Genomic DNA, 24,785 nt, shown 5'->3' with positions numbered 1-24,785 from the left:
GGAACGCAACAACAGAAAGATAAATGATTGCCTGGGGCAAGGGTGGCTTGTGGCATGAGGGGAGGCGAGGGCAAAAGGATTAAAAATGGACACAAGGAAACTTTTTGGGGTGACAAATATTCATTATATAATTTGTGACAATGGATTCATGGTTCTATGCATGTGTTAAACTTCTCAAGCTGTATATTTTAAATATGCATAGCTTATTGTATGCCAGTTAGACCGCAATAAAACTGGTTAAAAAGAAAAAAAATAATAAGTCTCCCAAATGATAACAGATAACTAGCAGTGAACTGTGGTTACTCGTCAACTGTGGTGGAACCAGACAAAAGCACGACCACTCCATAACCATGGATGAAGCCACAGTCACAGGATACTGTTTAACTACAGAAGTAATCAAAAATCCCCCTCCAATGGTGAATATGTGTAACTACAGCCCCTCTCTCAATAACAAATCTTTATGCCAAATTCATTCTTCTCACTCCTTCGATGAAAAATTTTGAAATACGTGTAACTGTCAGGGTCCATTGAGGAGAAATAAACCAAACAGTACATAGAACAGGGATATTAAACTATTATCGAGTAAAGAACATATAGAACACGCGAAGATATACGACATTTGAAATCTATGAAATAGAATTCAATGGAAATTCAAAAATAGCAGATACAGAGAGCAACCACCTCTGCTGCGGCTGGAGCCAGACACCCAAGGAATGAACAGAGTAGGAAGAAGGATTCTGAGGCTGAAAAGTCAGATCTCATCGGAGAAAATATGGACACGTCTCACGGCATAGCAGAGAGAGATGCTGAACTGGTACAGGAAGTGAGCTGCAGGCAGGAAACAACCCACTGGGCTGATGGAACCGCCTGGGAAGCCAGCAGTAGGGGGAGGGAAAAGCATGAGCTACTGGAAACTTCTAGGAAGCTACCACTGGGGGGACAGCGAGACCTGGTGGGATGCTGGCTAGGGCAGGACTCACCACAAAGCCTCACTCCAGAAGTTGAATTTGCAATTAGAAACCTCAGACAAGGAAACCTCCAGGTTCAGAATTCCTCCCTAGGACATTTCAACAAACACATTCGGGATAGTTTATAACAATTCTGTATTTAGAAACAAACAAAACCTCTTCAAGAAAATTGAAGAGGGAAAGCTTCCCCAGTTGTTTTTATGAGGCTAACATAACCTTGATCCCAAACCTGATAAAAATACTAAAACTAAATAACATCAACTACCAATATCCCTCATGAATTCAGCCCTTTATAGTCACACATAGGTAGACAAAATAAACAGCTTTAACGAAATATAACATGAAAGGGGAGCAGCAGGTGGCGTGTACCCCGGAAGGCAAAGCGCAGTAACATTTGAACGTCAGCCAGTGGGATCCACCAACTTAACAGAATAAAGAAGAAAACACATGAAATCTTCCCAACTGGTGCACAAAAATTGTTTTAAAGAATCAATGCCTGGGTGGCTCAGTAGGTTAAGCATCTGCCTTCGGCTCAGGTGGTGATCCCAGGGTCCTGGGATCGAGTCCTGCATCAGGCTCCTCTCTCAGCAGGGAGCCTGCTTCTCCCTCTGCCTGCTGCTCCCCCTGCTTGTGCTCTCCTCTCTCTCTCTCTCTCTCTCTGAAAACAAATAAATAAAATACTTTTTTAAAAAAAGAATCAGGGGCGCCTGGGTGGCACAGCGGTTGAGCGTCTGCCTTCGGCTCAGGGCGTGATCCTGGCGTTATGGGATCGAGCCCCACGTCAGGCTCTTCCGCTATGAGCCTGCTTCTTCCTCTCCGACTCCCCCTGCTTGTGTTCCCTCTCTCGCTGGCTGTCTCTATCTCTGTCGAATAAATAAATAAAATCTTAAAAAAAAAAAATAAATAAATAAAATAAATAAATAAATAAATAAATAAAGAATCAAAACACAGTCATGTTGAAAAACAGACAGAGGGAGAAAATGAAAACTCTCCATAAATTCCAAATAGTAGAAATTTCTTCAGTCTACTCAATGGCCTCAATAAAATGCTACAACTAATAATATATACAACTGAGAAGCCCTAAATGCTTTCCCCTAACATCAGGAATCCGAATTTGGTAAAGTTCTCTGCTCTTACCACCTCTAAGTAATCTTTATGAAGGTCCTAGCTGGTGCAATAGGCTAGAAAAACAGAGAAGACATGAAAAAGCTCAGAAAAAATGAAGTAAACTGAGGTTCCTTGCAGATGACATGGTGGCACACATACACACACACACAGAAACACCCACACAGAAACACCCACACAGAAACACCCACACAGAAACACCCACACAGAAACACACACACACACAGAAACACACACACACAGAAACACACCCACACAGAAACACACACACACAGAAACACACACACAGAAACACACACACACAGAAACACACACACACAGAAACACACACACACACAGAAACACACCCACACAGAAACACACACACACAGAAACACACACACAGAAACACACACACACAGAAACACACCCACACAGAAACACACCCACACAGAAACACACACACACAGAAACACACACACAGAAACACACACACACAGAAACACACACACACAGAAACACACACACACACAGAAACACACCCACACAGAAACACACACACACACAGAAACACACCCACACAGAAACACACCCACACAGAAACACACCCACACAGAAACACACACACACAGAAACACACACACAGAAACACACACACACAGAAACACACACACACAGAAACACACCCACACACAGAAACACACCCACACAGAAACACACCCACACAGAAACACACCCACACAGAAACACACACACACAGAAACACACACACAGAAACACACACACACAGAAACACACACACACACAGAAACACACCCACACAGAAACACACCCACACAGAAACACACACACACAGAAACACACACACAGAAACACACACACACAGAAACACACACACAGAAACACACACACACAGAAACACACACACAGAAACACACACACACAGAAACACACCCACACAGAAACACACACACAGAAACACACACACACACAGAAACACACACACAGAAACACACACACAGAAACACACACACACACAGAAACACACACACACAGAAACACACACACAGAAACACACACACAGAAACACACACACACAGAAACACACACACACACAGAAACACACCCACACAGAAACACACCCACACAGAAACACCCACACAGAAACACACACACAGAAACACACACACACAGAAACACACACACAGAAACACACACACAGAAACACACACACACAGAAACACACACACAGAAACACACACACACAGAAACACACCCACACAGAAACACACACACAGAAACACACACACAGAAACACACACACACACAGAAACACACCCACACAGAAACACACCCACACAGAAACACACACACACAGAAACACACACACAGAAACACACACACACAGAAACACACACACACACAGAAACACACCCACACAGAAACACACCCACACAGAAACACCCACACAGAAACACACACACAGAAACACACACACACAGAAACACACACACAGAAACACACACACACAGAAACACACACACAGAAACACACACACACAGAAACACACACACAGAAACACACACACACGTAAACAAACATCTGCTAGAAAAAAATAACGCAACGTCATAAGATAGAAAGTCTTATATAAAAATCAATTATATTTTCCACATGTCAGCAACAATCAATAGGAAAATGAAATTTTTAAAACACTATCTAAAACAGCATGGAAAATATATATTTATTTACAGACAAATTAATCCAAACTACGCCAGACCTCTGCAGTGGAGCTACAAAACATTGATGACAGACACCAAATCACTGTAAATACGTGTAGGTATATTAGGTTCACGTCTTAGAAAAAACAATAGTGTTAAGGTATCGGTTTATTTATATCCTCAATCCCAATTACAGGGTTAAGGGTTGGCAGGCTTTTTTGTAAAAATTGACAGATTCCACAGTGTGCATGACGAAGTAAAAGCTGACAGGCAGCCAAAAACATCTTAAGAAAGACAAAGTTGAGAGAATCACATCCCTCTCTCCCTCCCTCCCTCTCTCTATATACATATATATACTCAACCATCAAAAAGAACGAACTCTTGCCGTTTGCAATGACGTGGATGGAACTTGAGGGTATGATGCTACGTGAGATAAGTCAGTCAGAGAAATACACCATATGATTTCACTCACATGTGGAATTTAAGAAACAAAATTCATGAACATAGAGGAAGGAAAGGAAAAAATAAAATAAGATGAAAACAGAGAGGGAGGCAAACCAGAAGAAACTCTTAAATATAGGGACCAAACTAAGGGTTGCTGGAGGGGGAGTAGGTGGGGGGATGGGATAAGTAAATGAGGGGCATTAAGGAGGCCATTTGATGGAGTGAGCACCGGGTGTTGTGTGCAACTGATGAATCACATATTCTACCCCGAAAACTAATAATACACTATATGGTAAATAAATTCAATTTAAATCAAATTTTTTTTTAATTTTAAAAAACAGAGAATCACACCACCTGATTTCAAGCTGGTATAGCTACAATCAAATCACTGAGATATGGACTTAGAAATAGAGAAATGGGTCTATGACACAACAGAGTCTAAACCTACACCCACACATATTCACTTAATTCATTTTTTACAAAAATGCTAAAACTACTCAATAGAAAAAAGGAAAGTTTTCAGCAAAGTACACTGTAAAAAGTACTACTACCTGTCCAATAAAGGAAATAAACCATGATTCATACCTCATACCATACACAAAAATCAAGGACTTCGTTATAAAACCTAATATAAATCATCTGAAAGACCTAAAAGTGTACCTTTCAAAACTCAGGGGAAGGTAACATTTCTTAGACATGAAACCAAAAAAGGCCAAAACAGGAAAAAGAAAATTGAAAAGCTGTATTTCATCAAAAACAAGATGTTTCATTTACTATCTCAGTCCATTAAATAGTGACTCCTAGTAGCAGTAAGGTTTGTAACGTGAGAAGAAATACATCCAAGTGGACCAAATGGATGAAGAATTGGGTGTTCCAAGCGTTAATTCCTCCTCCAGGGTTGCTCTTTACAAGCAAATCCTAGAGAAGAACAGGTGCCTGGTTGACGCCCGTATGGACACCCGTATGGCTACCAGGAGGGGTGTGATGTGATCCACTTGCACATAGCAGCTGATTTCACCCACAGCTGTTATGAAGCAAACCCTTTCCTGTAAGTACTGGATGCATTTTCCTGTGCACATCATTTCCCTTTGCTGTGTTCAGGGGACTGTGTCCTCTCTAGCCCATGGCGAGCTGACCTGAGCTTCCCCGTGCATCTCCTTTAGGACCCAGAGATGTCTAAGGAGCTGTGTCAGCATTTCAATCTTTTGCTTAGCGCACAATTTATTTTTATTTCATATTCTCATGATTTTAGTACCTCTACTAAATTCCCAAAGACATTTCCCTCATCTGAGTGCATCATACAAGTACCTTATTTTCCTGCTTGCCTGGGGCCCATTTGCCTGACTCTTGTCTACAACCCATCAGACTAATAGCTACGTGCTTCCCTAGGGACAGGAGCCTAACACTTTGTCCACCGCTAAATGGAGAGCTTTCAACTCTACTCTTAGGGTCAGCCTAACCTTGCACTCTTTCATCAGGGTTTTGGCATTAACAGAGCCTGCTGCAAACTGACGTCCAAAGAGCAACATGGGCCTCAACTCAAGAACTCCCATTGGAAATCCAGTCATCCTTCTCAGCACACCCCACTCAGCAATGAGGTCAGGGATGTCCTTGCAATTCTACTTTCCACCCAACAAGTAGCAACACAGCTTGTGTCGTGTGGGACTTTCCCTGAACTTCTTCTGCTACAATGCACCTAAAAATAAATTGCCACTCTATGAGTGAACGTTCCCATGCTACCCATCACATATTTGACAGTTTCTGGCATCATCCAGGGCACAACAGGAAACCATAGGTCGCCTGATGCTCTTCAGTGGAAAGGCTTGTTTTAATCAAGCACCACCGACAAGCTAGCAGCTATTTTGCAAATACTCTGGGAGAATCGGCCTCAATTATTTTTCAAATGCAAAACGCAAGACTACTTTGCAGGGAAATCCTCTGCGATTTCTGCCAAAGATTCCAGATACAGCATCTGTATGATGGCAGAAACTTCTATCATATAATCACATCCTTTGGGCTCATGGGGACTACCCAGTTTAAATTTCAGTAAATGTACTAACAGTTTCTTTAAGCTCAGGGTCTTCTGAAATTCAGATAATTCTGGTGACTTTGTAAAAAGAGGCTAACAAGATTTCTACATAACAAGTATGATTTTGCCAAAACCAGAATAGGCTCTAATGTTCCTGCTTATTAGTATGATCTGAAAAACATGACAACATGTTGCGAAGTTTGAGCAGTATCTCTATTGCTCCAGCTGAAGGAATTCTCAGGAATTTCACAGATGGCACTTAGCCTGGAATTTCAACTATCCTCCAGGTGTTTTATGGATGCTAAAGGATTTCCTTCTTTTGAGTTTATTTCTCTGAGGAAAGAATAATCGCAACATGTGCCAATTTATCCCTAGTGGTCATTAACTCCAAATCCTGTCTAACATGCTAACATACACACATTTCCCTGTGGTGTACAGTAAACATACACGGAGATCTAGTCTATGAAAATTCAAAGTGTCCAAGGATGGCTCCAACTATTATGCAAAAGAGGGTGTTTGCTAAGTCTATTAACCTATACCAATCCCTCTAGGCTGTTGCACTTCCTACGTAGCCTTGATCCCATCGAGTCCAGCTCAAACATTCAGAACACACCTACTTAATCTTCAATAATATCCTTTACCTCTCATCCATTGGCAGACCAGAATCATTTTTAACTAATAAAACAGATTTAGTGCAACAAAATCAATCATTTCCTTATCAAAGCATGAACATGTTGCTTTTCATGAATGGTGCATGGCTTAGTGTACTGCCGGTAAGAACCTGGCAAGATTAAACATTCCCATTGAGCAAGTGTGTGAAAACTGGGCACATGTCCACAGTGGAAAGGACAACACGCCACGACTCGTTCGTATACAATATCCACCCCGTTACGCAGTCAGGTGTGAAGCCCTCCAGCCAAAACCCACCAGGGGCCCAACTGTAGCTCAGCAGCTCGGGTCGTCATCACTGCAGTGGGGGAGAGCACACCCATGGAGAACTACAGACAGGTGTCCAGCTCAAGGCTGTTAGAAAACACTTACATAGGGTTGGGGCTTGTGTTAGGTGATTTGGGGGAGGTTGTAGGGAAACAACGTCTGGCGGATTGGATGCTGTCAGTCAGCACCAGCATGCTGTGCTTGGGGATCTAACCAAACTTTTTCTAGAAGGAGAAGAGAGGAATGAAGCAAAGCTGAGCTAGGTAATGAAGCAGCATCACTCATTAACTAGGAAAAAGTCCTATGTACTGTTGTGGGCAATGTCAGCACACTGACATTGCTTCTGTCTGCATGGAAACAACACTGGGAAGTGACACTTGCTCTTTGCCTCCCTTCCTCACTATCATTGAGTGCCCTTGTCTGCCCTTGGTCTTCTGAGACTTTCTATGTGTGCAATGGGACAACACCATTTCCTAGCCTCAGCCCAGCTCAGCCCCTAACACCTCCAAAGCCCAGCCGCGCCAGGCCAGTTCCCAGATGGCTGGGCTGTTTTCCTGCTGCTCAACTCCTAAGTCATTGCAGATAAGAGAGTAATCATGGCTCAGTTAGTAGGAGAGTTTTGTGGAATCCAAATGGATATTGGTGCCTGGTAAGTGCTGATTAGTGCATTCTCTCGGGTGAGAGAAACCACTAGGCTCTGGTGAGGGGCACCAGAAATATGTCTTATGTTGAAAAATTGGGGACACATGTACAAAGTCCAATTTACAGTCACACAGGAAGGACTGGATAAAATTTAAATTATCTGTCACTGGGATTGACTGAATTATTGGACAACCACTCTCCAACCTCTTAAAAATAACTAATGATGTACTATATAGTGGCTAACTGGAGGTAAATAAATAAATAAATATAAATAAATGTTGGCATATTGAAAAAAAGTATATATATACAATTTTGTTGTTGCTCAATGTTTTTTATTTGAAAACAGATAAACCAATTAGAGATAAGAAAGAGATAGGACACGTGGTAAGTAGTTGAATTAAAGCAAATGAATGGCCATTGTGGCTGAGCCCAGCAGGATCAAATGCAGGAGGCCCAGGCTAATTCCATCTTAGTAATATTTCAACCCCTTAAGTGCCTAAGGTAGTCGATGATGTCTGCAAGAGAATAAAATATATTGTCAAGAAGGTTTCTAAAAAGGATGAAGGACGTGGCTTCTTTCTTGGGAATCTGCAAGGAGACTAGCAAATGTCAAATTGCACTGAATTCTGTGGAGTCAAAGGAATATAACATGTTCATCTCCCCTCCCCCTCACCAAAAAATAAAAAATAAAAATAATAACAATAATAAAAAACAGGTTTTGCAGCCCTAGACAGGAGCCTAGGGAAGCTGGAAATTTAGAGAGAACAGGAAGTCAGCCTGTATGTGTGAGTTTTCCTTCCACCATAGCACAAAGCAACCCAGTCTTCTTCTCAAAAGGGATGAATACTCCTTTTCCCCCCACAGGCTGCCCCTACACGTCATTGCGTGAGGTGCCAAGCAATGGCCCCAACACTGAAAGATTATAAGCCATTTTGAAAACATTTCCTCAAGACTTTGATTGTTTAAGTACAAACCCAATCTCTCCCATATGTTCAGGGGAAAATTTTCCATTTCTTCAACTTCACAGAGTTCACTTAGTAGAATGACTCTGAGATTTAAATGACATTGATATGTGAATTGTATGCCGCAATGCCTGACATGTACCCCACTCAACAAATTTTGTAGTCAATGTTCCATGAGTGTGAAAGACAGGAAAGATGAACCAAGACCCAGAAAACTGTACTGTCTTAACCCTCAATGAATGTCCAAATTTCCCAGAAATATCCTGAATGATGCACAAAAGTTTCTGCCTCAAGGAAGCTCTACTTTAAAGCTATTGTCTATTTTTAGAAAAGTCTTTCAAGAAAACAGCAACTTTTCTGATAAAAAAAAAAAAAGAAAAGAAAAAAAGAAAAAGAAAAACATACATAAACAGTTACCTGGCCCCAAGGAGACACTTACTTTGGTCTTTCCAATGACATTTCTACTAAAGATGAATTTCCCTATGAAATACTAAGGTTTAAGACAATGCAGGTATATTGGTAAACAAGAAGCTACAACCTCAGGGCTCCCCCGAGATTTATCTGTTGACTTGATTTAAGAAAAACTAAAAGCAAGAGAGAATAATGAAAACAGAGCTTTCTCAGGGCTTCTCCCTCCTGCCTCCGAAATAGAGTCTCCTGGGACAATAGAGAACCTAGGAATGCAGGAGCCCCAATACGTAAACATGTAGATGGTGTGGACTTACCCTTTATAGGGTTAAATGGAGTACGGGTGGCCTTGGTGGCAGCAGCAGTGGTGGCAGCGGCAGTGGTGGCCGCAGCAGTGGTGGTCGCAGCAGTGGTGGCCGCAGCAGTGGTGGCATCAGGGGCAGCTGAAATTAGGACGAAAAGATCCAGCTGAAGCACTTACCCCAGGAAACAAAATTTGTCCCCTGAGCTTGGAGGTACAGTCCTCGTTCTGAATTCTTCTCTGTAAATGTTACTAGTCCTGTCGTACCTTTAGCCAGACTACCCGCTTTCCTTTAGCCTCATTCTTCGTAGCCCTGCCTTGTGGCTCTGAAAGAATTTGGGTTTCCCTACAAGGACTGTGACACTAAGAGAAGATACAAGCAAAACGTTCTCTCAGGGGTGAGCACATACCATATGTGTTCTTACTCAGAGGGATCCTGGCTCAGAGGCAACAAGAGAGACCCTAGTGGGCTGACATTCTGGTGGCCTCCCATGGGCTTACATGAACTGACTCATTTCCATGGCAGTATGCGTGAGTGTGAGTAGTGGAATAAATTCTACAGGAGAAGAGAAGAAAGAACAAGATCATGTATCTATTAGACCAATAGGATCTCCTTCCTTTGAATGAAGCACAATCTCTTCCCTCAGGTTCTGGCCTCCAAAGGGATTATATTTGTGTCACCTGTTGTTCAGCTTGGACTCCATCTATTACAGAAGTATCTAGGAGAGCCACATTAGATGTAACAGGAGGTATTAATGCTATTCTGGCAATGGTAAAAGTGAGCAAATGCCCCAACAATCATCCCATGTTCAAAGGTAATGTGGCAAGATTGATGACAATTATCACTCTCTACACCTCACACCAGAGCTCCTGACGAATAGCCAGTCAGACCCTACATTTGTGAGTAGCATCTGACTCAACAAGTGGATACTCATTCTCCATAACAACACTCTAACCATGCTGTCTCAGTCCTCATTCAGAAAGGAGGATATTGTTTTCCATTGGCCTCACATGGCAGGTAGGACATATGGTTCAGTATGTGAGGTCTGACTGCAGTCCCTGCCCTTGTGACCAAAGGACACAGGTCCCCAAGTGTGGAGGAAAAAGGGAAATCTTCCTCACGTCTGCACAACACACATGGCATTGGACATACAGGACACCGTGGGAGAAATCCAAAATATACTAGGGTCTTTGGTTCACAACTTGGATTTCAGATCACAGAAGGAAAACACAGGTCAGACAGGGAATAAGGCATAGATATCGTTACAAAGAGGAAAGCTTAAGGCCATCCTTCTACATCCCCCCACATCCCACAGTCTCCGTTCCACACCCCACGTGCTCCTAATCCCACATTGCTACATCACCGTCAGCATCTACAGTCTCCTCCGTCATCCTGAAATATTAACCCCTCTTTTCATACCCTGGCCATACAGTCAGCCCTCCAATTTATGGTAATCATAAAGGCTTTACCACTCCCCAAATTCCCAGGCTACAACTTCACACCACATATCCTTGTCATTTTTCACAGAGAACAATGTATATACTCTACAATTTATATATCCATGCCAGAGTCTATATATTCTCTAATAAGGTATAAGAAATCAGCAGACTTTCTAGGTTCACAATGAACTTTAGAAACAGGACTGTGCTTCCCCAGGCTTCTGCTCTGGAGTGTCCACACTGGCCTCCATGGCTGCTTGACACGAAGCCAAGATGGAAGACAGTCATGACGGGAGGGAGATGAAGTGTAAGCTTAGACTTACCAGTAGAGCTATCGGATGGAGCATCTGTTGTATTCTCTGAAAGAGAAAAAGACAAAATAGATGTCCGTTGAACACCAGTTTGGGGGTAGATGGAAGAGTCAAAATGGACAACAGTGCAGGCTTTCACGACTGAAGAACCTTAGGCTTCCCTACACATGCTGAGGGCAACAAGATGCACAGATGATATGAAACCCACAAAACCTCCCAAAAAGCATAATACGTCTCCATTTTTGCTTTCCTGAATTCAACCTCTGATGACCTTCTTAAACATATTGTCCTGAACTAACACCGAAGTTGTGTTCCAAGGTTAAAACTGAGCAAAGACCTGAATGAATTGTCGAAGCTTAAAGGGAGAGTCCGCTGTATCGTGCATGGTCAGGCAAAATGAGATGGAACGAGGCAGTGGAGGAGAGGACAGGGGGGCAGCGTTCTAACCCCTCCAAACCCACATCCACACAGAGCTTTTATCATGATGTCCGCTTGCTACAGCCCTTATTTCAGGAAAGTATCTTTACTTACGGCCCGAGACCAGGAAGGTGGAAACTGCCACCAGTACCAGCAGCGCCAAGACCTTCATGCTGGTGAATCGATTAGCACAGAGCACAGACAGGAAAGCGTCAGAGCTCAAGAGAAGGTAGGATTCTGACTCCGGCAGTCCGCATCCTGACATTATATAGGCAGAGGGCACCAATCAGGAGCTGCCAGACCAGAATCCGGGGTACTTAATGCCAGGAAATGTTGGTACTCAGAGAAACCACGGGAGAGTCAACAGCACAGCCAGAGGCCCTTTGGAAAGATCACTTTAGTCCCTTGATTCTGGCACAGGTTTTAAGTCAAGAGTTTCCCATATTTGAACACTTTAGAGAAAACAACTTTGTTCCCATGCTTCCCCTGCCTTGTAGGGCAGAGTCACATCATGATTACCAGCTCTGCTGACAAGGTGAGGAGCCCGATACCCAGCCCTGCGGGATTACTCAAACCTGCAGCTCTCCTTTCATATGCATTAGAAGTTGGGTGCCTACAGCTTTCTGACCCTAGGTTTCCCGAAGTCCAAATCGTCAGGGTATGGCAGCTGCTCTCAGAACCATCCACCTAGGTCAGGCTCCAGCGATGGCCTCCTTCCGTACATGTGGACACTCTCATCTCACGCTCACACACAGTGAGCCCACACTGATAGGATCGCTCTGGATTTAAGCACTTCTGGTGGAGAAATTCAAAGAGAGAAAGAAAATGGAAAATGAAACGTATATTTGTTAATTAATGTAGCACTGAATCAATGTATTCATGCAACAAAAACTTATTGACTGCTACACATGAGAGAAGCAGCAATGAACAAAGCACATAAACTGTTATGTGACACGTGCAATTGTGGGGATTCATCCATTAAAGAGTACACAGGAAGGAAGGAAGGAAGGAAGGAAGGAAGGAAGGAAGGAAGGAAAACAGGGTGTAGTTTGTAAGATGATGAGGCCTGATAATAATAATACAGGAAAGAAGGAGAGTATCTCTGGAGACAGAAAGTGAGGTTGTGATCTGAGATAAGGTAGCCAAAAAAAGCATGATGGAAAAGGTGATATTAGAACAAAGCCTCGAGGATGCCGAGGAATCGATCCTGTTACATTTGGGAGCAAAGATGTGTTCCGAGGAAAGGAAAGAATGGGTGCAAGTCTCTTATTCCTTCAGGTCTGCAGTTGTTGCGTAGGCCCTGACACTGCCCCACGACTTGTCACACTGCTTGCCTTAATCGTCACACACCCCAGCTACTGAGTAAATGCAACCATGAAGCAAAAGTCCACACTCACATCCCAACCCAGTGTGGGACCCATCCGGGCTCCAAGGAGAGGTTCTGAACATGTCTTGGAAAAGCTGGAAATAGCAGGAAATCACTATCTTCTAAAGGTTCCTTCGCAGTTAATTGGTCTAATACTTTCTAGCTGTTCTTCTTCATTCAAAGTATACCTTTTTAGTAGCATACCCTCGGTGGGAGAATCTCTGACCTATGGAACAGCACTGAACATCTATTTCCTCTTTGGTACTGAACTATACCTGGTATTTCACATCGTGCAACTTGCAGGTGCGTGACATGTTCATCTGATACATTCCTATGTTGTTATATTATTGTCAAAAAAGATCATTTCTTTTTTAAAGCTTGGGATAATCAAGTTCTACTCTCTTATCAAGTCTGATGATTGTAACAAAATATTGCCGTCTATATTGTGCCTATCAGCATAGCGCGCATTACGCTCCAGGGCTTACAAATCCTCAGGGAAAGCAAATCAAAACCGCAAGGAGGTATCACCTCACACCATGTAGAATGGCTGTCATCTACAAGACAAGAGACAACAAGTGTTGGCAAGCCTGTGGAGAAAAGGAGACCACAGTACACTGTTGGTATGAATGTAAACTCGTGCACCCACTCTGGAAAACAATATGAGGTTCTTCGAAAAAGGATTTATAGATTTCCCATGTGTCCAGCCATCTCCCTTCTGAGTATATACCCAAAGGAAATGAAACACAGTGTCTAAGAGACATCTGCCCTCCCATGTTAACTGCAGGGTTATTCAAAAGAGCCAAGATGATGGAAACAACTACATGCCCATCAGTGGGTGAACGGATAATGGAGATGTTGTCTGTGGCACATTATATATATAAATACGGCTATGAAGAAGAAGGACAGCTGTCATCCACTACAAGGAGGGACCCCGAGCACATGATGCTACATGAGACAAGAGAGACAGAGAAACACAACTGTTGCGAGGTATCGCTTACATGTGGAATCTAAAAAAGCCAAACTCATGAAAACAGACATTGAAACAGTTGTTACCTGGGTGGGGTGTGGAGGGACAGGACAGATGTTGTTTAAAGAACAAACTTACAATGAGGAGTGAAAGAACACCATAGACATCACCTCCTTCCTCCGGGTGAGTCTCTGAGGCCCCGGAGCCACTCTGCTTGCCCAGACATGCTGGGGCATCCCCATCAGGTAGATGGAGAAATGCAGCGGAATCCCTGAGAAGGCGCTCTGCTCTGTCAGGAGAGGGGATGTCCTGGTTCTAGGTAACCTCACTTCTGCCAGAGGCACATACTGGTCGTACCATGGTGGAGAGTTAACATTTTTTAAAAATCAAAACAAAACATTTCTGAAGGGAAAGAAACAGAAAACTAAAAAAAAAAAAAAAGTGATAAAGGAAGTAGCCAGAAGGTAAAGGGGCTCTAAGACTATACCCAGTGTGGAATAAACCCCAGCAGCCCAGCCACCCACTCGTGGCCTCGCCACAGCACCGGACACAAACTGAAGGCCTACCTAGCACGTGGCTCTGTATGGAGCCCCCTCTGTATGCTTCCCCGCGCTGCCAGTGCAGGGCACGGAGACCCACCAGATGGAGTGAACGGGGTGACTGGTGTGCTGAAGGAAGACTACAAATGTGCATCATTTGGGGTCCACTCAGGACTTAGAAACAACACAGTGGGTAAAACAAGGGAAGGTCATATCAAGAACACTGGATTCTGATTCATGGGTAACGCTAAGGAGCCCCCATGCGGAACCCCAGAGCCGAGGGAGAATACGCAAGGAAGGACAATGGTGGAATGGGGCCTTCCCCCTGCACTGGTGGTCAGACCTCAGTCAGCAAGACGGAGTTCCACCCACTGGATGGCAGAGATGCTCGCTGATTTTCCCAGGCTGAAGCTGGTCTGTAGTTGCTGGGCCAACAGGGAACAACCATCCCCCCTGCCCCTCGGAGCGCAGGGGCAGGAGACAACCAGCAACCCGTGGCCTAAATGTGCAGAGAAGGTGGGGGCTCGGGGTGAAGGTGGGCCACATGGGGCCTGCAGAGAGAGATGCAGCTCAGTGGGAACCCCAGGCCACTAGCAGGGCCTGCTGAGTGAATTGGGACTGGGGCTAAAAGGGCCTTTGACATCAGAAACAATGATTACCCAACATTTGCATCGACATGAATGGGACAGAGGGGAGTATGCTAAGTGAAATAAGTCAAGCAGAGAAAGACAATTATCATATGGTTTCACTTATTTGTGGAACATAAGGAATAGCAGGGAGGACATTAGGAGAAGGAAGGGAAGAGTGAAGGGGGGAATCAGAGGGCGAGTTGAACCATGAGAGACTATGGACTCCGGGAAACAAACAGGTTTCAGAGGGGAGAGGGGTGGGGGGATGGGCTAGCCCAGTGATGGGTATTAAGGAGGGCACGGATTGCATGGAGCACCGGGTGTTATACGTAAACCATGAATCATGGAACACTCATCAAAAACTAATGATGTACTGTATGGGGACTAAGATATCTTAAAAAAGAAAAACAAAGAAAAACAAAGAAAGAAAAAGAAAGAAAGAAAAGGCCTTTGGGATGCCAGGTCCCATGTCAAGAGGGTTGTGGAGACATTAGTGCCAGTCCAGACCCAGGCTGCCAGTGCCCCCAGGACTGCAAATGCTGGCCACGTGGCTGGGGCAGGACTCACCCCCACAGTCCCACACACGCACTACTGGTCCCCGTGCTGCAGCCCAAGCCACGGGGAAGCTGCTCCTCCTGCAATCTCTCCAGCGGCCTCTGCGGAGAAAGCACACATGGCGGTCACTGTAAAGGGCAGATGCCTAAGGAGTCCTCTGCGCTGTGGCGGAGCTTATGCTGAAGGGCGCATTTGGAACTCAAGGGCAGCAAACTGACCACTGACACAACGGGAAACAGAAGAATCCACATAACTTGGAGCCTCCGATTCCCAGGTTAGTAGCAGGACCCAAGTCCCCCACCAAGGGTTCCACCCGCACGGCGGACGTTCATCTGTCCTCCAATCAGCTTCCACAGTAAATGTGGACAGGGAGTTCTCCGAGTTTGTCCTTCCAACACGATGGGAATTTCAAGGACGTTGTAATGCTTCAAAGAGTATTTTTTGCATTATTATGTTAAGACGCGTCTGAACTGCAGTTGTAATATATGTAAGTATTGGAAATATGCTCACAAATACCAACAAACTTTTCACTAAAACAAACGGCATTTTATAGATGATAGATAGATAGATAGATAGATGCAATATTAAAATTGCACTGAGATCATTCCCACACCTTTAATTTCATACATTTATGTGGCATCTGTCAAATTCTATTTAAATATACTTTATGTGAAACCAAGCTTACAAGTATATGTACATATACATATATATATCAGCCAATGTAGCCAATTAAGTTGTCCTTCAGGATACTTATTCTTACTAAGAAAATAAGAAGATATATTTGTATCCAAAGGAAGTCAAATCCATAATGAATCCCCAAAACTTCTAACCACTGCCCTTTCCCAAAACATAGTATTTTCATAATATTCATTGTAAAAATTAAAATAGAAGTATGTGTAAGAAATAAAAGTCACCAGACCTCCCAACACAATGAGATAACCGCCGTTATTACTTTGGTAAGGTCACATCCCCTATACCGTTGTGCGCAGACGCGAACACGCTTCTCCTTGCCTAGCATCCCATTCTCTCGCTGTTCCCACCACCAAAAAGCACATGTTAAATGAGTTCGTCCACGTGCTCATTCTCACCTGTAAATGTGTGTCTCTACAAACGTATGTCTGTATGTACTTGTGTCTTACAAAATCATATGCAAAAATGGCCTTATGTTCCAGACCATTCTCTATTGTACAACCAACTCTACTTCCTAGGAACCCAAGTCAGCCAGTGCACATCTACAGCCGTCTTCTCACTGGTGTCCTCACTTACTCTCCCTGCTGATGGGAAACCAGGTCATTTCTAGTGTTTTGCTGTTCTTAGACATGAAGTCCTTCATGTCCTTTGCACTGTGTCCTTACAAAAGTGGCTATAGGTCTCCAGAGGGTTTCCAATAAAATCGTATGTACCATTTAAATTGAATAGATATATTGAACTTTGTTTCCCAGAGGACCCTAAAAATTAATATTGACAGAATAGACTAGAGGAGCATGCTTTTCCTACCCTCTCTGGCAGCACTAACTGCTACCTGGCTTAACTCTGCGTATCTGGTACGTCAGAAGCAGTATTTGTCTTGCTTATTTGCATTTCCTGACCACAGCACACTGGAACAGACCGATCGATTTGCTCTCCACGTGACTTGTCACTCTCAGGTTTTGCCCAACAACATCTGTTATCTCTCTGTCTTCCGTTCTTACCGTTTATGGACTTACACCACATGGGTAATATTCACATTTTCATCTTTCCTAAAATCACAAAGTTTTCCAATCTAACACATACGTCTCATTTTATTCACAAAATACTTTGCGATGTCTTAATTCAAGGAGTGCTTTCATTTTTATTGTAATTTCTATATTAAACAACATGTAATGGGGTCATCTTGAATTACTTACACATGACTACTCCTGCACACAAAGATCACAGCTCTCTAATCCCTAACTTTTCCCATGATCATGAGGTTGGCCTGGTCCCCACTGCACACTCTACGTGGAGCAGATTCGAAAGGGGACAGGCTCTGAGACAAAACCAGAAAAGCAGCCTCAGTCTGAAGACAGGCCCTAGAGGGAAGCATCAAGGACTCAGTCCAAAACCAGACCCCTCTCCCCCCCACCCTACACCGCTCAGAAGGTGGAAGCCTCTGCAGCCATCCTGGGCCACCGTGGGCAAGGACACACAACCGAGTCTCAACAAAACAAGAGTTAACAGGACACAGACTGATGAGGGCTGAAGAGAAGTCCTAGGGCGGTGGGAGGCCCAGTAGGATTGGGCGTTCGCACCAAAGGTGAGCTCTTGTCCCGTCCTGCCTTCGAGGAGCTCAGGCACACGCAAGAGCACACGGCGGCTCTCCAGCGTTAGAAATCTGAAAGTGCGCCAAGTGCCGGATACAGACGCCGCGCGTTCCTGCGCTGCTCGGTACCTGGGACTGACGGCTGTCCTATGTTACTGCCATTCAGGCTCAACCTCAACATCGCCTCTTCAGGACAGTCTCTGATGGCTTCCAAACTGGAGTCCCCTCAGCCACAGTCCCATAACTTGATTCTATTCCCATCATAACATTTATCACGACCTGGTGTTTTCTCGGCTCTTCGTTTCTTTGCTGTTTCTTTGACTGGTTTTCTGCCTCCCCTCTCAATAAATAAAAGCTAAGGGAACAAAAGGTTACTCTGTTCAACACTATTCTGTAGGACTTAGAAGAGTACCGAGCACTTCGCACCCTCCGGAGAAATGTGAGTGAGGAACACACATAAATGAGTACACTAGAAATTCATGTGACAGCATCAAGCAGACAGAGGTTTTGTTTCAAAGATCAGGGAGGGAGAATACTAAGAAAAGAAAGGACAGCAGGTGTGATGACATCTTGGAAAGCCCAGCCTCAGTCTATGCCTGTGAGTTACCATATAATATAGAGGAAGAAGACTTAGGCAGGCAGGAATCCCATAAGCAATCTTCACTACGAGAGAATTCCTATACTGTTTAGCTACAAAGGTACTTTATTGTCTCAAATTTCTATAATCAAAGAAATCCGGATCTACACAGAGTTACATGAAAAGCAGCATGCACCCCCGGGGGAAGATAGGACTTCCACACACACGGTGAGGCACAGACATCACCTGGCTGTACACGAACACCTCAGAAGCACTTTCTGTAATGAAAATCCGGGGAAGGTCTTTCCAGAACTTCCAAGTGTCCTTCTTTGTCATTCTACTGAAGATCGCTCCTAAGCATCAACTCTCCCACCACTGGCTTTTCATAGTCAACAAAACGAACTTCAAAATATCCCCCCAGTTCCCCGTCATTTCCCAATCCAGGGTCATTCCGCTCACCGCTTGATATCAGTTCCTGCCATTACCCGCCGTCTTCCCGCTAAGCGTGAATGGCTGCTCCATGCTAGAAAACCCAGAGCAGACCACCAAATGCTCTCCTGAGAAGCTAAACATTCACAAGAGTGATTGTTCCCAAATTTGTCACTTTATTTTATTTCTGCCTTTCGAGGAATAACTCATTATTACTTCTTCCTCTGTTGTATTTTGTATTCTCTTCATTTCTGAAGCTCTTCCAGTTACTCTCTACACATCTTTCTAGTTCGAATGTCTTTGTCATATTCTGTTAATCTATAGATCCTATCCTCCTTTGACCACATCCAATCTTTGCTAAATAATTGCCTTTATTTTGCTTTAATGTTGCAAAATGTGCAGCATTCTCAGGCATCCAAATGCCCTTCCTGGACTCTGAAGATAGTGGCACTTTAAGAGTGTCCTCGCTGACATCCCACGGAAACACCTTTCTGAATACAGTGTCAGGTGCACCCTGGAATACTTAAAGGTGCCTCCTTTTTCCTCCTCCTCACCTCCCTCAACCTTCACACTTATTCCAACGATCTTTGATCACCCCATTACCCTCCTGGACATCTGACAACACTCATAGTTCCACAGTCTTCTTCCTTAGAGCGATACCATCTGAATATGGTGCCAAGAAGACCTTGAGATACAATCAAGCCTCCTTCTTCCTGCTCACCTCCTTCTACCCTGACATTTACCTTCTCAGGCTTGGATCATCACACTTGCTGGTTATTGACTTTGCACACTGGCAACTATTTGTTGAAAAACCTGCTCACATTTCTTGGACAATATGATAATTTTTATCTGGCATTACTGTTCATCTACTTATCACCATTGTCCAAAAACAAAACAAAAACAAAAAGAATTTTAACCTTTGATGATAAGAACATATTCTGGGGTGATATTAAGTCACACCAAAACCTCAAGAATACATCTTTCAACAGGAGGTCTGTACTGTGTCAAGCCCGGACTCTAGAATAGTTTCACTGTGAGTGTAGACAACAGATAGACTTTGGAAATCCACATGAATTGGCCTCATCAGAGTTCATCAATTACCCTCCATGGGACACAAAATTCCCTACGTGGTATTCAAGTGGGGAATGCATAACCTGAAACTAATTATGAGGGACAATTTTTTTAAAATCCAGAGGAAGTCGGGGCACCTGGGTGGCACAGCGGTTGGGCGTCTGCCTTCAGCTCAGGGCGTGATCCTGGCGTTATGGGATCGAGCCCCACATCAGGCTCCTCTGCTATGAGCCTGCTTCTTCCTCTCCCACTCCCCCTGCTTGTGTTCCCTCTCTCACTGGCTGTCTCTATCTCTGTCAAATAAATAAATAAAATCTTTTAAAAAAATAAAACAAAATAAAATCCAGAGGAAGAAATTCAATTTTTTCAAAAATGGGAAGGGAAATGTATTTCTTCATATTATCAATGTCATGAAAGACTTTTTTAAAAAACACAGAAACACTGTTCCAAAATAAAGAAGACTAAGACACCGGGTAATTAAAAGAATTATGTGATCTTAGAGTGGGGAGCTACAACTCCCCAAACTGACCTACAAATTCCATTCTTATGCTATAAGCAAAGTAAAAGTTAAGGTAGCTGTATTTTTTTTAAATTGCACTGTTCAGCCTTTTTCCCTGTTGGCTTTCATCAGTGGTATCAGGATGCAGTAGCTTCACAAGGGTACGTTCTGGTCTTGGCACGTGAGAGAGAACAGAGGAATGAACACAGGACTATCAATAAGACTTGGCTTTTGCCTCACCAAGGCTCCAGTCTGCTGCCCATCCCTGGACAAGGCTCTTTCCCTCTCTCAGCCTCAGAGTCCTCATCCAGGTCTTCTTACACCTGTAACAGCCTAGCACCCCTCAATCCATAGCCCCCTTCCCTGCTACAATGTCTCTCCACAGAATTATACTGTTTAACATTCTAGGTTTATTTATTTAGTTTATTTATTTATTTTTTTTTTTAAAGATTTTATTTATTAATTTGACACAGAGAGACAGCCAGCGAGAGAGGGAACACAAGCAGGGGAAGTGGGAGAGGAAGAAGCAGGCTCCTAGCGGAGGAGCCTGATGTGGGGCTCGATCCCAGAACGCTGGGATCACGCCCTGAGCCGAAGGCAGACGCTTAACGACTGCGCCACCCAGGCGCCCCTATTTAGTTTATTTATTGCCTCTTTCTCCTGAAGACAATGTAAGCTCCATGTGGGAAAGCATTTTTGTCTATTTTCTATCCTCAGGACTAGAAAAGCCCCTGATAGGTGACTCACTCTATTTGTTAAAGACACATATGGATGAGGACTGGGGATATGAGATTAAAGGATCTCAAATCTACTGGTCTTAACTGTTTGAATCTTTGATTTAGTCATGAGATAATTTCACCATTTGATCTCATTGCCCCAAGTGAACTATAAAAATTACTTCAGGGGTGCCTCAGTGGCTCCGCGATTAAGCGGCCAAGTCTTCATTTGGACTCAGGTTAGGATCTCAGGGTCATGAGATGGAGCCCTACACCGGGCTCTGCACTGAGCATGGAGCCTACTTGGGATTCTCTCTCTCCCTCTCCCTCTGCCCCCATCCCCAATTGTGCTCACTCTTCTCTCTCTCTCCCTCTCTTTCAAAAAATAAATAAATAAACCTTTAAAAAAATTACTTCCACCATCTTCTGAGCTAATAAGACCAACAAAGTTTCAGGTTAGATGGAAAGAATTTCTGATAATGAAATAATCTGATAATGAAAATAAATTCTGTTGGCTGTTACACTAGGAATGGCTCCCAATTTTTCCATTCATGTAAAATTTATCTTCCAGTGCATACTAGAATTGGTAGGAGACAGAAAACTTCTCTTTCCCTGCAGACCCAAAGGAAGAAGGTAGGCAATTTGAAATTAGGCCTTTCTGAAGGAACAGTAGGAGGGAACCCTGGGACTTTCTGAAGGAACAGTAGGAGGGAACCCTGGGACTCAGTCCCTCTATTTGAGGATCCGAACATTTCAAAAGAAGAAAGAATGTGCTCTGCCTGACAGGAGGTCATCCTGCCCAAAGCCAGAAAGATGGGTCAGATGGTTTTCCTAAATTCTCTTTTGCCCAAAGTGCCTTAAAATGAGATTGGAAGTTTACAGTCTGTCCACTGGGCATTAGGAGGATTCAGCTAAAGAACAGAGTGGGTGAGTATTGAGTTCTTGCTACATGTCGAAGGCACGTTGTTACCTGTGAAGAATGGGGACCAGTTGTCCTTCCCTGCTGAAGAATGGGACGAGAGAAATGAGCTACAGTTTTAGCAGAATGAAATTCAGACTAAATCCCGGGGTGGGGCTGGTGGGGGGGCGGGGTGGGGGCGACTAACTGCCAGTAACAACCACAAAATATGGCCATGATGACCGAACAAGGTGTTATAAAATTTCTACTTTGGAACACTTGCAAACTAAAACAATCAAGAATTCTCCACAGAATTCAAAGGACTGTGAGTTCAGAACAAATTCAGGGATTTGTGGCAATTGAGAAATGTTCTTTTTTTTCTTATCTTGAGATTTTTTTTTGGTGGAAGATAGCAAACATATACAAAAGTAGTGCGAAATGTATTATTGATCCCCACCCAACCTCCCTCAACATCAACTCATGGCCAGTCTTATTTCATTCATCTGCCTAAGCCTCTCCGTGCTGTCCCTTTCCTGTGGATTATTTTGAAGCTATTCTAGACATTGTATTTCATCTATAATAGTTGAGCATGTATCTCTAAAGGAAGAGTATTTAAAAACCCGTCATATCATAAACAGAAATGAATACTTCCTTAATATGAGATACCCAGTCAATTTCCTTGATTGTCTTGGTTGATGTGTCTCTTAAATTTATCCTAATCTTTGTTCTATTATATTCCGTTAGCCACTATATAACACATCATCATTAGTTTTTGATCAAGTGTTCAATGATTCATTAGTTGCGTATAACACCCAGTGCTCATCACAACACGTGCCTTCCTTAATACCCATCACCCTATTACCCCATCCCTCTGAAACCCCCAGTTTGTTTCCCTGGGTGTCCATAGTCTCTCATGGTTTGTCTCCCTCTGATTTCTCCCCCTTCACATTTCCCTCGCTTCCCCTATGGTCCTCTGCTCTATTCTTTATGTTCCACATAGAAACCATATGATGATTGTCTTTCTCTGCTTCACTTATTTCACTCAGAATAATCCCATTAGTTCCATCCGTGTCAATGCAAATGGTGGGGATTCATCCTCTTAAAGGTGACACATACTTGTCACCAGGGAGAAGAACTGGGACTGGAAAAGGGTGACTTATCCCAGATGATCAATTTTCCAGGTCTTATACAACAAAGAAAATTACTTGAAACCCCTTGCTCCCTCAAAGGGGTTGTGCCATTTGGAGAGCCTGTGAAGGTGCCAAAATAGGAGCTACAGTTGAAACGATGGGGTGTCTCCATTTCAAAGGGGACAACGTCAAGGGAAGGGGTATTCTGTTGAGACACGAACTATGTGTTTGTAGGTGTTGGTGAAGAAGAAGGAACACAGAGGCAGTAGAATAGAGAAAGGCCAACTGGGTCCTGTTAGACCCCAGGCTTGAGCCCCAGAATCAGACCCACATTCATATTCAACATGAAGACTTAACTGACCATTACTTTCATTGCTAATTTTTAGTATTGTTACACATAACAACAATTAACTATTATTACTGATACAAAACCATTTTTAAGACAAGTGCGCCTATCACATTCTAGTCACTATTCCACGTGCTAGTTAGTAATTTTATAAATGCCTGATGTTTCCACAACATTGCACTAAGGAGAATGCTTTCGATTGGATATGCTGGGGGAAAATCTCAAACTGACTACAATAGTCATGGAATGGACATGATTGTCTCATGGGCCTGGGAAGGTTAGAGGGAGAGCTGTCTTCACCTGAGGCTTGAGCTTATAACTCAAATAATAAGACCAAAGGACTTTGTTCATTCCATTTGTTCTTTGGTGATGGTTCTATTTTTCAGTGAGTTTTGCATTTCGTCCTATAAAAATATCTTACACTCAGTCCTGGGCTCAAATTTTCCCCCACTACATATAACATGAAGAGTGAATCTCTTCCCTTGATTGCAGTACAAAGACGTTGGGTTTCAGTTTGTCGGATCAACCTAAGTCACTGCCCCTCATGCATCCCTCCGTTCCTGAACAATCAGCTGTGACTGAACACTTGAGACTCACTCACCGGTCTGTGTAGGTTTCAGCCGCAGGCTCCGCGCCTGGAGACCTGGGTAGATTCAGCTTCCCCAGAAGCACAAGGAGCCATCTGGAGATACGTGGATACTCCAATCTTAATCATGTAGGCTCATCAGGAGAAGGGAAATTCATTCTATACAGCTCATCGATGAAATAATGACAGAAGACATTTCATGTATTTCACAGTGCACTTTCCTAACATTGGGTAGTAATATTCTCCTGACAAAACTGTGAGATGGGTCTCATTGGTTGCACATTTGTCAAAAAGAGGAAAACAAAATTTGAATAATTATATAACATGTCTAAGACCTGACAGTTAGGAAGGGTCAAGCGCCCCTTCTCTTTTATGGCTGAATAATAGTTGTATATACATCACATTGCCTTAATCCACTCATCCGTCAGTGGACACTTAGGTTGTATCCATGCCTTGTCTCCAGCGAACATGAGGGTACAACTATCTTTTCAGAATAGTGATGTCTTTCCTTCTGAC

The 24,785-nt window shown here is 43.5% G+C and overlaps 1 protein-coding gene across 2 annotated transcripts in view; it reads right to left on the bottom strand.

The window, feature by feature from the left end:
• Positions 1–8,161: 8,161 nt before the first annotated feature.
• LOC125282268 (clathrin coat assembly protein AP180-like) overlaps positions 8,162–24,785 on the bottom strand; it is a 49,452-nt gene continuing 32,828 nt past the window's right edge. Inside the window, exons 1-4 of one of the 2 annotated variants that reach the window (XM_048216536.2) lie at positions 11,795–11,907; positions 11,276–11,311; positions 9,529–9,654; positions 8,162–8,356 (exon numbers count right to left, since the gene is read on the bottom strand). In XM_048216536.2, coding sequence (XP_048072493.1) covers positions 8,322–8,356; positions 9,529–9,654; positions 11,276–11,311; positions 11,795–11,852 — 255 coding nt within the window. In that variant the 5' untranslated portion in view covers positions 11,853–11,907 and the 3' untranslated portion in view covers positions 8,162–8,321. Of the gene's footprint in view, positions 8,357–9,528; positions 9,655–11,275; positions 11,312–11,794; positions 11,908–24,785 lie in introns of those variants that run through there. The other variant, XM_057303305.1, reaches the window with a different exon arrangement.

The sequence above is a fragment of the Ursus arctos genome, unplaced genomic scaffold (assembly GCF_023065955.2).
Source record: "Ursus arctos isolate Adak ecotype North America unplaced genomic scaffold, UrsArc2.0 scaffold_26, whole genome shotgun sequence".
In the NCBI taxonomy this organism is placed as follows: Eukaryota; Metazoa; Chordata; class Mammalia; order Carnivora; family Ursidae; genus Ursus; species Ursus arctos.
Note: the sequence above shows the minus strand (reverse complement) of the source record. Positions and strands in the feature narration are given on the sequence as shown.